At 44.0% G+C, this 13,553-nt stretch overlaps 1 protein-coding gene across 1 annotated transcript in view; it reads right to left on the bottom strand.

Moving 5' to 3' along the window:
* NT5DC3 (5'-nucleotidase domain containing 3) overlaps positions 1 to 8,959 on the bottom strand; it is a 79,495-nt gene extending 70,536 nt beyond the window's left edge. Inside the window, exon 1 of the mRNA XM_040344272.1 lies at positions 8,896 to 8,959. Within this exon, the coding sequence (XP_040200206.1) occupies positions 8,896 to 8,932 (37 nt within the window). The 5' untranslated portion in view covers positions 8,933 to 8,959. The remainder of the gene's footprint in view (positions 1 to 8,895) is intronic.
* Positions 8,960 to 13,553: the final 4,594 nt, after the last annotated feature.

Below are 13,553 nucleotides of genomic sequence, written 5' to 3'. Positions count from 1 at the left end.
GTAATTATGCATATCAGCGTATCATTTTTTTTTTTGGTGGGGGAGTGGATCTTGGGTGGGAGTTCCCACACTTTTTTCCCCAGGACTTAACCCCTGAGGTGAGCCATCACCATAGCAAAGAATGACTGTGCGTTCTGGCCCTTAAGCGTCACTGGTTGTTATGATGCTGGCAGATGGCAACTCCTGACACTGATCCAGGCCTAATGCCCTTCTGAATGAAAATACAAACCATTCTCTGATTGGGTAAGTTTAAGAGGTATGATATCACAGGCCTGCCTCTCCACCCCATTCAATCAGAGAACGTTTTGCATTCATTCAGAAAATACAAAGCATTCTTTGAATAGTGATTGTGCAGAGTGGACAACCTCATCCTCATGTATTTACAGTAGTTGTGTCTATCAGTGAATTCCAGCTTCCAGTGGCATCAGCTAGGTATGATATATGTGTAGTTGCATTGAAAGCTGTAACAATGTAACTATGTAAATGTAGCGCCTGGTTACTTCCAGAACCGGTGCTAGTGTAAATTTAGAGGGGGTCAGAGAGTTAAGTAACTCTAACCACTGTTAATTAGTTCAAATTTAGGCCTCTGTCTCAGCTTTGGCTGTGCTGTGGGCTCATTCTGTCCTTCCTGGGGTGCAGTTCCACCCCAGGTCGGCAGGTGGCAGCAGTGGAGTCAAGGACTGGATACTTTTCCCCAGCAGCCTATCAGGAGGAGTTTCCCTCGCTGTGAATGCTGGGAGAGGGTATTTATGGGGCAGACACCATTTTTCTGTGTCTTCTCCTTGTGTGGCACACACCTTTAGTGTAGCCACTTCACGCCGCCCCGGCAAATAGCCTTTCCAGGCTGGGGTGCACGTGCACTGCAGAGATCCTGGCTTCGGGACCACGTTGGCCTTGAGCAATTGATCTGCTGCTTGGGGACTCAGTAAATCGACTGGGTCCCACTTACGGAGGTCCTGGGCTGTCCTTCCTGTTGGAGGAGGTCGTACTATGGAGAGTCTGCCTGAGGAGTACCAAGAGAGGCTGGTGTTCCAATAGGGGCCTGACCATCCTTCGGGGACCAGGGAACCAGACACTGTCAGGCTGGATGTTGGTCACCTGTCAGTCGGTACCCTAATTTAAAACTACCTGAAGGAGATCCAGGTGTCAAGTCTGTTAAGGAGGATTGTCTCCGCTGTTTCAACCATTGGGAGGGTCTGTGGCAGAGACTTATTTTCCCAAGTTCCGAGTGACATTCTGGCTGCCAGGCTTGTGAGAGACGCCTGTCCAGGTGCACTACACCCACTCAGGCTGGAGTGGTGAAAAGGAAAGTATCGTTGGAAGCAGGACTGTTTCCCTATTGCTCACACCTGAATCTGCTATCTCCACTTTCGCTAAACCTCTATTCTTCACCAAGTTTTATTGTTTTTACCGAGCTGGGTAATAAAGAGCACAATAAAGACATTCCGTTACTACAACTTTCACCAAATACCCCTAGACAGCGGAGGAACGCAAGGTAACATGCCACCCAAAGCAAACCAGCAGCTCCTCCGGGGGTAGTGCTACATAAACATTTACCATGCCTGAAATTCTTCTAGAAGGAAGTAAAATTGTAGGGATCCTCACAAAGTAAGTTTACAAGCTTCAAGATAGTTTAGGAGTAGGCTAGAAATAATTGGAATACAATGTGACCGTGAATATAGGATTTTACATTTTGATATAGATATATATTATATATGTAGCACTACCCCCAAAGGAGCTGGTGGTTTCGATTTGGGCCTGCCGTTACCTTACTGTTCACCATGCTTGTCCTAGGGGTCCTTCCTGAAGAGTTATAAATGTCCACACCAACACTTGGTTTCTTTTTCTTCAAGGGTTTTATTAAACAAGTTCTGTTAGAGGGATGGAGGGGTAGGGAAGATTCAGGTACCTTGCTTTGCGGATCACGGGGATGATCTTGGATCCAGAGGGCAAATCTTTTCCACACTGGATTCAGCAACCACCGGATAGGCCTCTGTTACTGACCTAGCAGCCGGTGCGAAGCTCGTTTAAAAGTCTCTGCCACAGACTTGATGAGTGCCATTGAGTCCTTACATGGTCCTCTGCCACAGGATCATGCAACCACACACACACTTTGCAAAGTTCCAAAGAAATTACATAGCTCATTGTGCCAGGATCTTTCAGCCAAGCCGGCCGCACGGTGAGGTAAATTAGCCAGGATGTGTCCTCCAATTGGATCCCCAATTGCTTGGCTTCTTCCCGCAGGCAAGACAGCACAGGACCACCCTGAATGAGTAGGCCCCCAGAAACTCCTGGGCCTACTCTCAGTAATGGAGCCTCGGGCCAGCAGGCCCCGAGACCAAAAGGCTGCTAACACATACCTGAGGCCAGGAGAGCCATCGGGTCAGGATCGGAAGACCCCGTCAGAACGGTGTCTGCCCCTTAAGTACCCCTCCCTAGAATGCACAGCAGCGGGGATCATGCCACTGAGCTGCTTCTGGGCAAGAGGCACCCAATACACCCAGCCCATCGCATTTCCAACCTTGACTCCCGGTGACAACACCCACAGTCAGGTGAAAGATGTGCAACGCAGCTGAACTGGAACAGAAACCCATAATTTGGTATGAAATTCTGAGCTAAACTACAGCTCAGATAACTAAAATTTACAAATAGCGCCTACTCAACAGGAGCAGGGCGCTACATATACACACACACACACACACACACACACACACACACACACACTCTAATGAGTTTTCTACTGTAGGCAGAATAAAAAAAAGTTTGGGAGAGTTTTAATTCAACTTTACTAGAAATTCAGAATCAGAACTTTGAGGAACTGGCAAAATCAAAAAGTTTTTATTTTTGAGAACATAATGTGAATTCTTTCTACAGTGTCCCGTTTTACCTTATATTTTTGGATATGGAGGCTAAACAACATAAAAGTAAGGTTCCTCTATGCCAGGGTTTCTCAACCAGGGTTCCATGGAACCCTGGGGTTCCTCTAGAGGTTGCTGGGCGTTCCTTGAGCAATGAGCAATTTATGCCTCTCAGATAAGTTCCCACAGACACCATTGATCTTTTTAGTAAGCCATTAATTACTCCCAATGGCCACAACTGACCATTACACTAACATATGAGTTGTAGATATAGTAATTTTTACTGGGGGTTTCCCCAGACAAGACTGGAAAGTTATTTCAAGGGTTTCTCCGTGTTAAAAAAAGGTTGAGAAAGGCTGCTCTGGCAATTGGTTATCCTGCAGAGTAGCAATGACATGTACTGTATAGCCGCATCTAAAATGGACCTAAAGTTTAGTATTGTATGGAGGACAGAATTCTAGGTTGTAGAGGGACCCATTTACACATGTGCACATGGGGATGTGTAACCCAAGGGGCCCTGGAGTTTTCAGTTAAGACCCTGAACAAAAGTATAGGCATTGTTCATAATTGGATCCCAAGTGCAATATACTTATTTTATTTTCCTTTTACTTCAGTTTTATGCATAAGCTACTTTTATGCATTACCTTTACACGATTATCCCAATTTTTTTTTACTGTTAAAGCTGCCTTTGTTAGTCAATTACAGCTATTCCATCTACTTCAACAATAAATGTTGAAGAGATATTGTTTCAGGCATAATCACAGGGGCATTTAAGAACTTTTCACATCCAGTGGCAAACCTCTGTATAGGATCAGAATGTGTCTATCAAATGCTTCCTCGTAACATTCCATCCTACCCTTATTCTAAAATAATATATGCACACACCGCTTTTTTGTTTCTCTCTTTTGATTTTTCTTTTTTTTGCAACAGTTACCATTCCCATCTTTAAAACTTTGTAACTTTGGGCCGGATTCAGATACGAGATATGACGGCGTATCTCCAGATACGCCGTCGTATCTGAGTGCGGGCCGTCGTATCTATTTGCAAGGAATATGCCAATTCGGTATATACGCCGATTCAGAAACGTACGTTGTTTACGTTAGGCTTTTTTCGGCGTATAGTTACCCCTGCTATATGAGGCATAGCTAATGTTAAGTATGGACGTCGTTCCCGCGCCGAGTTTTAAAAATTTTACGTTGTTTGCGTAAGTCGTTTGCGAATAGGGCTGGACGTCATTTACGTTCACGTCGAAACCAATACGTCCTTGCGGCGTACTTTGGAGCAATTCACACTGGGATATTCGACGGAAAGGCGCATTCGCCATTGGTAAAATACGCGGGGTCACAGTTAATATACATAAAACACGCCCACATCATCCCCATTTGAATTAGGCAGGCTTACGCCGGACCAAATACGTTACGCCGCCGTAACTAAGGGCGCAAGTTCTTTCTGAATACGGAACTTGCGCCCAAATTTACGGCGGCGTAACGTATGTGAGATACGTTACGCCGCCACATAGATAGACCATTCTATCTGAATCCAGCCCATTGTTTCTACTATACCCAACAGCATAACTAGTCTCATTACTCCCTCTAGTGACGCTCTCTATATTCACACACATCCCATAAATTAGATTTATAGCCTGGTGAATGGAAAAAGCTATCTTATATTATGAATATATTTTTGTTCATTGGGTAATGAAATTTGAAAACATTTTCTACTCAGTAATCGCTCTCAAATTTATTAAAAAAAATGTTTTGTGTATTCAACTTTTTCAGACAAAACAAGGCTACCTTTCTACAGAAATATTTAGGAACTCCAAATTTACCCCACCGATTGGTCTGCTCCAGTTCTATAGCCCAAATATCTGGATTACTAGTCAGCAAATATAGCAATCAGACTTTGTAATGAAATTTAAGAAAAGATAAATAAATAAAAATGGAGGTGTGTAAATAACTTATATTTTTTCCCCTAGTGTTTCCTGAAAGATTTCAGCTGATATCTGGTTGCTGTGGGTAACACCTTCACTTTATTATATTTTTCTAACACATTAGATATATTAAACTTTCAGACAAATCAGAAACGCTACAAGTAAACATAAAGCACAAATTTAGGCAAGGTTCAGTCCCAGATTCTCGTAGGAGTTACGCCGGTGTATCTCCAGATACGCCATCGTAACTCTGAGTTTGAGGCGTCGTATCTATGTGCCTGATTCTTAGAATCAGTTACGCATAGATTTGTCTTAGATCCGACCGGCGTAAGTCTCTTACGCCGTTGTATCGAAGTTGCATATTTACGCTGGCCGCTAGGTGCCGCTTCCATCGATTTACGCGTCGAATATGGTAATGAGCTAGATACGCAGATTTTCAAAACGTACATGCGGCCGGCGCTTTTTTTTTTACGTTGTTTTTGGGCGTAAAGTTACCCCTGCTCTATGAGGCGTACCAATGTTAGGTATGGACGTCGGAACAGCGTCTAATTTTTCACGTTTTACGTCGTTTGCGTAAGTCGTCCGTGAATGGGGCTGGACGTAAGTTACGTTCACGTCGACTAGGCATTGAGCGGGCGCAATTTATTTTGAAAATTCAACGTGATACTGAGCATGCGCGTGCATGCGCCATCCGAAAAAAGCGTCAATTACGTGGGGTCACGATTAATTTCCATAAAACACGCCTACCACTTCCACATTTGAATTAGGCGGGCTTACGCCAGCCCAGTTACACTACGCCGGCGTAACTTAAAGCGCAAGTTCTTTGAGAATACGGGACATGCCGCTCTAAGTTACGGCGGCGTAGTGTATCTCAGACGCGCTACGCCCGCCTAAAGATAGGCGATTCTACGTGAATCTGGGCCTTAATCTTCCACACACTCCATCTCAGATTTATTTTTATTGTGGCACTTGGTATTTAAGGAGTAATGGGAGACAGAGTGTACCTTGAATTCAAAAGACATCTGTAGGGGTCATTGAGTTTGCTGGACTTCTTCAAATACCTAGGCACTTCTTCATGCACTTGCTGTGGCAGATCGGTTTGCAGAAAGTACTTAGAAAGACGAAGCCAATGAAAGTGTTTTTCACACTTATTGGTAAAAAAAAAAAGTGCTACTCCTGAAGGAGCCGCTTGGTAGATTGGGTTCTTTGCCTCGGCTCAGTAAACAATTTAAGGTCTTTTTACACACCAGCTTAAGCAAAGAGCATATTGCACTACTATCACAATACACTACAGTTCAGTATCAAGAAGCAAACACCAGACAGGTTAGAAACAAAAAAGTGCATTATATTGCAACAAATTAAATTAGTTGGCAATATGTACATATAGGGACAGGTAGAATGTAAGACAAACAATTATCTGGATAAAAGAGTTACTAAAGCCTCATACACACGGACTTCCATCTGACTTTTCCGTGGATTTTTGTCCGAATGGGCGTTGGCCGTTAACTTATGCATACACACAGCAGAACATTTTCAGCCAACTTTCACCAAATCACGTGGGTTTTCAGCTCTTTACCACCACCCTTTGGGCAACTTCTGCTATTGTTGGCCGATGTTTAGCTTCTGAGCATGCGTGCTTGTATTTGGACTTTAGTCCGGTGGACTTGTGTACACACGATTGGATTATCCTCCATCGGACATTTGTTGTCGAAAAGTATGAGAGCATTCACAGTAAACATTTGTCCATTGAAAAAAGCAACAACAATTGTCCGATAGAGCATACAGACGGTCGGATTGTCCGATAAAACAGGTCGGTCGGACCATTGTTGTTAAAAAGTCAGATCATGTGTATGGGCCTTGTGTTTTAGTAGTTTAGAATAACTATCTATTCAAGTAAATTATTGTAAACCCGATAGCATAGGTGTGCACACTAGGGCTTATTTTCGGGGTAGGGCTTAATTATATACAGTATGTACAATGACAATCTTAAAGTAGGTGTAACCATTAAAAAAAATCATGTTCCTTTAAAGCACAGTGCTAGTGCTGTGTAATTTACCCCTCGCTATAGTATGTTCTAAAAATCCTGGAATAAAACAATAAAACATTTTTTTTTAAAGTTCCTGTGTCCCCTGTGTTCTCTCTCTCCCCACCTCCCCCTGTCAGGTCAGGAGTAAATTTTCAACATCGTTTTAAAAACATCTTGGTTAAAGTCCTTTTAAAATTCATGTAATTCGTTTTATAAAAGGATCACACTGGTATAAGGTGCAGCGTGTCTCCCATTGCAAATGTCTCATGGAGAATACATTTTTACAGCTCCCCTGGTCACTCACTTGATCTGATCTTCTCCGTGCCGAGATCCCTGCTGATGTCAGCCGGCTCCGTGCACTGAAGAGGGAGGGGCCACAGACGTCAGCTGGGGGAGAAGAGAAGGGGTAAGACCCGAGATCCCCGCTGACGTCAGCCCGCTCCATGCACTGAAGAGGGAGGGGCCGCAGACGTCAGCTGGGGGGAGAAGAGAAGGGGTAAGACCCGAGATCCCCGCTGACGTCAGCCCGCTCCATGCACTGAAGAGGGAGGGGCCGCAGATGTCAGCGAGGAGGAGAGAAGAAAACCTCTGATGGGACAGCGGCGGCTGCTAATAAAGTATTTTATAATACAGTCACAAGGGGAGACACACTGCACTCCATACCAGTACGATCGTCCTACAAAACAGACCACAGTTTTCATGTACTTTACTAGGGCTTATTTTCGGGGTAGGGCTTATATTGCAGCCTTCCCCAATAATCACACTAGGGCTTATTTTCGGGCAAACACTATATATTAAGGTTGTCCCGATACCGATACTAGTATCGGTATCGGGACCGATTCCGAGTATTTACGGGAGTACTCGTACTCCCGCAAATACCCCCGATACCGAAATAGAATACTCCTCCCCCGCCGCATCCCCGCTGCCGATTGGTTAATACGGGCGGGGAACATTACAGCATTCATTTGAATAGCTGTAGTCTTTCCCGCCGCGCCGCGTATAGACACTCCCCCTTGCTCGGGTGAACTGTCCAATCCCGAGCAAGGGGGAGTGTCTATACGCGGCGCGAATCATTACAGCTATTCAAATGAAAGCTGTGATGTTCCCCGCGCGTATTAACCAGTCGGCGGGATGCAGGTAAGGGGGACATGGCTAGATATGGGGGGAGACGTGGCTGGATATGGGGTAGACACGGCTGGATATGGAGGGAGACATGGCTGCATATATGGCTGCATATGGGGGGGGGACATGGCTGCATTTGGGGACACATTTAAAAAAAAAGTATCGGTACTCGGTCCTAAAAAAGTGGTATCGGGACAACCCTACTATATATATATATATATATATATATACACATACACACACATATACATACACACACACATATACATACACACACACTCATACATACACACAGCAGCTCACAAAAGTGAGTACACCCTCACATTTTTGTAAATAAAATATCTTTACATGCGACAACACGTTCATAAAGAAATTGCACTTTGCTACAATGTAAAGTAGTGAGTCTACAGCTTGTATTACATGTAAATAAGAAGTGCAGCACTAAAAATATACTTGCAATATATAACACAATGCATATAAAAGGTGCAAAGATTACTGAAGTGCATTCAGTGCAATAGTGTATGAACAATATAAAAAAAAAATCAATAGCAAAATATTGCATAAAAAAGGAATATGCAAAAACTAAAACATGGTTTAAGCTGTTACTATGTTAGTTGATGCTCGCAGAAGTCTGTACTTTTTGATGTGCCTTATCTTGCCCGTCATGTCTACTGGATGCTTAATTTGATGCATTGTGTATCTTGTTTACTTTCAAATAAAGAAAACTTTTAAGTAAAAAAAAAAAAACTAAAACATGTACTAATTAAAGTGCAATAAGTGCCATCAATATTGCAAAACCTAAAATCCAGCTAGAGATTAGTTTAAAACAAACACCAGTGCAGTTTAAATAGGGTGCGGGTCTAAAGTCCATGTGTAAAATCCATTGCTAAATGTGTTGAAATGAGGATCAAACACCCAGCTGTGTGACTCCCATCACCAAAGTAAAAATGGAGGCTTACCAGAAATCCTGCGACCTCCCTTGCTCAGGAAGGTCATACAGTGCTTGACTGAATCTCTGATCCACTGAGGAAAAGCCCAGGTGCTCTCTCAGGTATCCTTAATTGGTTAACCAGAAAGCTCTCAACAGACTAGGAAGTAGTGGCAAAAACCAGCAGTAGATCAGCTAACTGAAGTATATATGGAATAGAAAACTCCACATAGTGTGATACTGTATCATCTTCGAATTTAATAAAAAGTAATGCGCTTACAGCAGATTAGTAGAATGCAGGCAGATAGATACATAAATCCAAACAAATCCCTAGTAAATGGCCATAAAGCGATCGCGCATGCAGATTATCCTGTGTATGTATCAGTCTCGATGATCGTTTAGTCATAAAAGAGAGCTGGTGGATGTTAGAGACGTTGTGCTCCTCCACCTTCCGTTTTGAGGATGCCCCACAGATACTCAATAAGGTTTAGTTCTGGAGACATGATTGGCCAGTCCATCACCTTTACCCTCAGCTTCTTTAGCAAGGCAGTGGTCGTCTTGGGCCCCGTACACACCATCAGACCAAAATCCCCACGGACAGAGAACGCGGTGACGTAGAAGACACCGATGTTCTCAAATACGGAAGTTCAATGCTTCCACGCATGCGTCGAATCAATTTGACGCATGCGCGGGATTTCGGGACGCTGGTTACACGTCATAACCAGCGGACATGTCCGATTAGGTGTACTAACCATTGGACATGTCCGACGGACATGTTTCCAGCGGACAAGTTTCTTAGCTTGCTAAGAAACTTTTGTCCGCTGGAAACCTGTCCGGTAGGCCGTACACACGGTCGGACATGTCCGCGGAAACTGGTCCGCGGACCAGTTTCAGCGGACAAGTTCGACCGTGTTTACGCGGAGGTGTGTTTGTGGTCGTTATGTTGGAATACTGCCCTGTGGCCCAGTCTCCAACAATACATGTTGGCATTCACGGTTCCCTCAATGAACTGTAACTCCCCATGCAGCCCCAGACCATGACACTCCCACCACCATGCTTGACTTTAGGCAAGACACACTTATCTTTGTACTCACCTGGTTGCCGCAACACACGGTTGACACCATTTGAACCAAAAAGGTAGGGGTGGTCAATTCCTTTATTTAAAACGAAAAAAAAAACGTGTCCCGTGATGTCCATCCATCTTCAAGCATGCCCTCCCGACGGACTCGAGAAAAAAAAAGAAGCTCCGCCTTGATGGGAGGCCTCCCGGCGACTGCTGTCTCTTCGCTGTGACAGCTGTTATATGGGCAAGGGCGGGGCCACCCGGTGATGTAACCAAGTTCCCCCGCCCCTTCTGACATTGTGTGTTTATCCAGTTACGTTAGCGGGTGGCCCCACCCTTGCCTATATAAGAGCTGTCAAAGGGAAAGGACAGCAGTCCCTGGGAGGCCTCCAATGGAGGTGGATTTTTTTCATTTTTTTCTCAAATTTTCGGGTCCGTCAGGGGGCGTGATTTAAGATGGATAGAAATTGCGAGACACTTTTTTTTAAAACTACTTAGGACCGGAAGATTTTTCCCAATAATGACCAGGCCATTTTTTGAGATATGACACTGTGTCACTTTAACTGACAATCGTGCGGTCGTGTGACGATGTACCCAAAGAAGATTTGTTTTCCCCACAAATAGAGCTTTCTTTTGGTGGTATTTGATCACCTCTGCGGTTTTTGAAAAAAAAAAAACTATTTTAAAATTTTTGCTATAATAAATATCCCCCAAAAAAATATCTTCATCAGTTTAGGCCAATATGTATTCTTCTACATATTTTTGATAAAAAAAAAAAAAATAGCAATAAGCGTATATTGGTTTGCACAAAAGTTATAGGGCCAAATCCTCAAAAGGGATACGCAGGCGGAACTGCTGTTCAGCCTGCGTATCCCTGTGCCTATCTTTGGAACTGATCCTCAGAAGCAGTTTTCCAAAGATAGGCAGAAGATCTGACATCTGTAAGACACTTACACTGTCAGATCTTAGGATGCAGTACCGCATCCGCCACTGGGGGCATTTCGCGTTGAAATGCCGCTTTGCGTATGTAAATGAGGACTTACGGAGATCCACAAAGCTTTTCAGCTTTGTTTTTTCTGCGTAAGTTTACGTTTGCATACGTAAAATTAGGGATGCTTTTACAAGGTGTAAACTAGTAACACCTTGTAAAAACAGACCTTTTTTTCGATCGCCGCTATTTTTTTAAAATTTTGAATTTTTTTTTTCGGCGCGTAACTTTTTTTTTACCCGACGCAACTTTATTGTCCCGTCGCAATCCACAAAGCCCGGCAGAATGTAATTTCGTGCGCTGCCCGTCGGGAAAATGACGTCACAAGCATGCGCAGTACGGCCGGCGCGGGAGCGCGCCTCATTTAAATTGTCATCGCCCCCTGCAGAAGAGGACCGCCTTGCGCCGGAGACATTTAAGTTACACGGCCGAAAATTTCTAGGTAAGTGCTTTGTGGATCGGGCACTTAGGTAGAAATTTTCCGCCAGTGTAACTTAAATGGTAAAAGTTAAGTTAGGCGACGTTTTTGTGGATTTGCCCCATAGGGTCTACAAAATAGAGGATAGATTTATGGCATTTTTTTTTTTTTTTTTACTAGTAATGGCGGAGATCAGTGATTTTTAGTGGGACTGCGACATTATGGCAGACAGATCAGACACCTAACTGACATTTGACACTTTTTTGGGAACCAGTGACATTATTTTAGTAATCAATGTTAAAAATATACAGTTAGGCCCCTTTCAGACTGGGGCGGGAGCTGCGGTGGCGGTATAACGCCGCTAAAAATAGCGGCGCTATACCGCCGGAATTGCCGCGGGTATCAGCCACTAGCGGTGCGGTATTAACCCCCGCTAGCGGCCGATAAAGAGTTAATACCGCCCGCAATGCGCCTCTATAGAGGCGCATTGCGGGCGGTATTGCCGCGGTTCCCATTGTTTTCAATGGGAAGGAGCGGTGAAGGAGCGGTATACATGCCGCTCCTCTCACCGCTCCAAAGATGAGATTTTTTTGTCTCCCGCCAGCGCATCGCCTCAGTGTGAAAGCCCTCGGGCTTTCACATTGAGTCTGCAGTGCAGGAGTTTTTCAGGCGGGATAGCAGCGCTATTTTTAGCGCTTTACCGCCTGAAAAACTCCTCAATGTGAGGAGAGGCCTTATTGTACTAATGACACCGGCAGGGAAGAGGTTAACACCAGGGGCGATCAAGGGGTTAAATGTGTTCCCTCAGTGTGTTTACTAACTGTATGGGGGACTGTGTGACTGGGGAAATACAACAAATCCGTCTTCCTGCATAGCAGAAAGACAGGATCTGTGTGATCGCCCTGTTAGAACGGAGATTTTCCTTGTTTACAATCCCCGTAGTGTCACGGGGGGCGGGCGATCGCAGGTAGCCGGCGGACCCGCTGATTGGCTCCCTCGCTGGCCAGTGGGCGATTCACGAGAACCAACCACATTGCCGCAGTACAACTGCGGCGGCTGGTCCTTAAAGTGGTTGTAAACCCTTTACAACTACTTTATGCTACAGGTAAGCCTATATTAAGGCTTACCTGTAGCTACCCAGGATAGCTCCTAAACCTGCACAGTTAGGAGATATCCCCTGTCCCTTGTCATCGGCACATGCGCACTGGGGCAAACTGAAGAAACGTTGCTTCAGTCCGTGTGCCGTTACCAGCGGGAGTGACATCATTGCGGCTCAGGCCAATCACAGCGCCGGGGCCGCGATACCCGGAAGTAACACCCGGGAGAGATGTCCAGCAGGTATATATACTGATTATTTGAGTTGTGGTCCCTACTTCTCTCGGGTAGATGTCATACAACGTCATTTGGAGAAATTTGTAGATATAGTGTATCACCACATGGTGGCACTGTGGATACACAAATAGCCGTGTGTCACCGTCCTAACTAGATTGAAAATAATTTACAAAGGGAAAATGTACTTTTCAAATGTCAGTGCAATGATCTTCGACCTCTAGCAGGTACTGCGGTGCCCTCTGCTGGCAGCACAGCTTCTAGTTCACAGCACAGAAATTACTAATCAGATATTCTTTAATACCTTTTGTTGGACCTTATTTATTTTCCTGATCTTTGCCCTTTTTTTATTTTTTATTGCATGATTTGTGTCTGTTGAAAAAAAAAGTGTATTAACCACCTAAGACCCGGACCAAAATGCAGGTAAAGGACCTGGCCAGTTTTTGTGATTCGGCACTGCGTCGATTTAACTGACAATTGTGCGGTCGTGCGATGTGGCTCCCAAACAAAATTGGCGTCCTTTTTTTCCCACAAATAGAGCTTTCTTTTGGTGGTATTTAACCTCTGCGGTTTTTATTTTTTGCGCTATAAACAAAAATAGAGCGACAATTTTGAAAAAAATGCAATATTTTTTACTTTTTGCTATAATAAATATCCCCCCAAAATATATAAAAAAATATGTTTTTTTTCCTCAGTTTAGGCCGATACGTATTCGTCTACCTATTTTTGGTAAAAAAATAAAAATTAAAAATAAATCGCAATAAGCGTTTATCGATTGGTTTGCGCAAAATGTATAGTGTTTACAAAATAGGGGATTGTTTTATTGCATTTTTATTATTTTTTTTTTTTACTACTAATGGCGGCGATCAGTGATTTTTTTTCATGACTGCG

The sequence above is a fragment of the Rana temporaria genome, chromosome 3 (genome assembly GCF_905171775.1).
Source record: "Rana temporaria chromosome 3, aRanTem1.1, whole genome shotgun sequence".
In the NCBI taxonomy this organism is placed as follows: Eukaryota; Metazoa; Chordata; class Amphibia; order Anura; family Ranidae; genus Rana; species Rana temporaria.
This window is presented reverse-complemented; position numbering and strand designations above follow the sequence as displayed.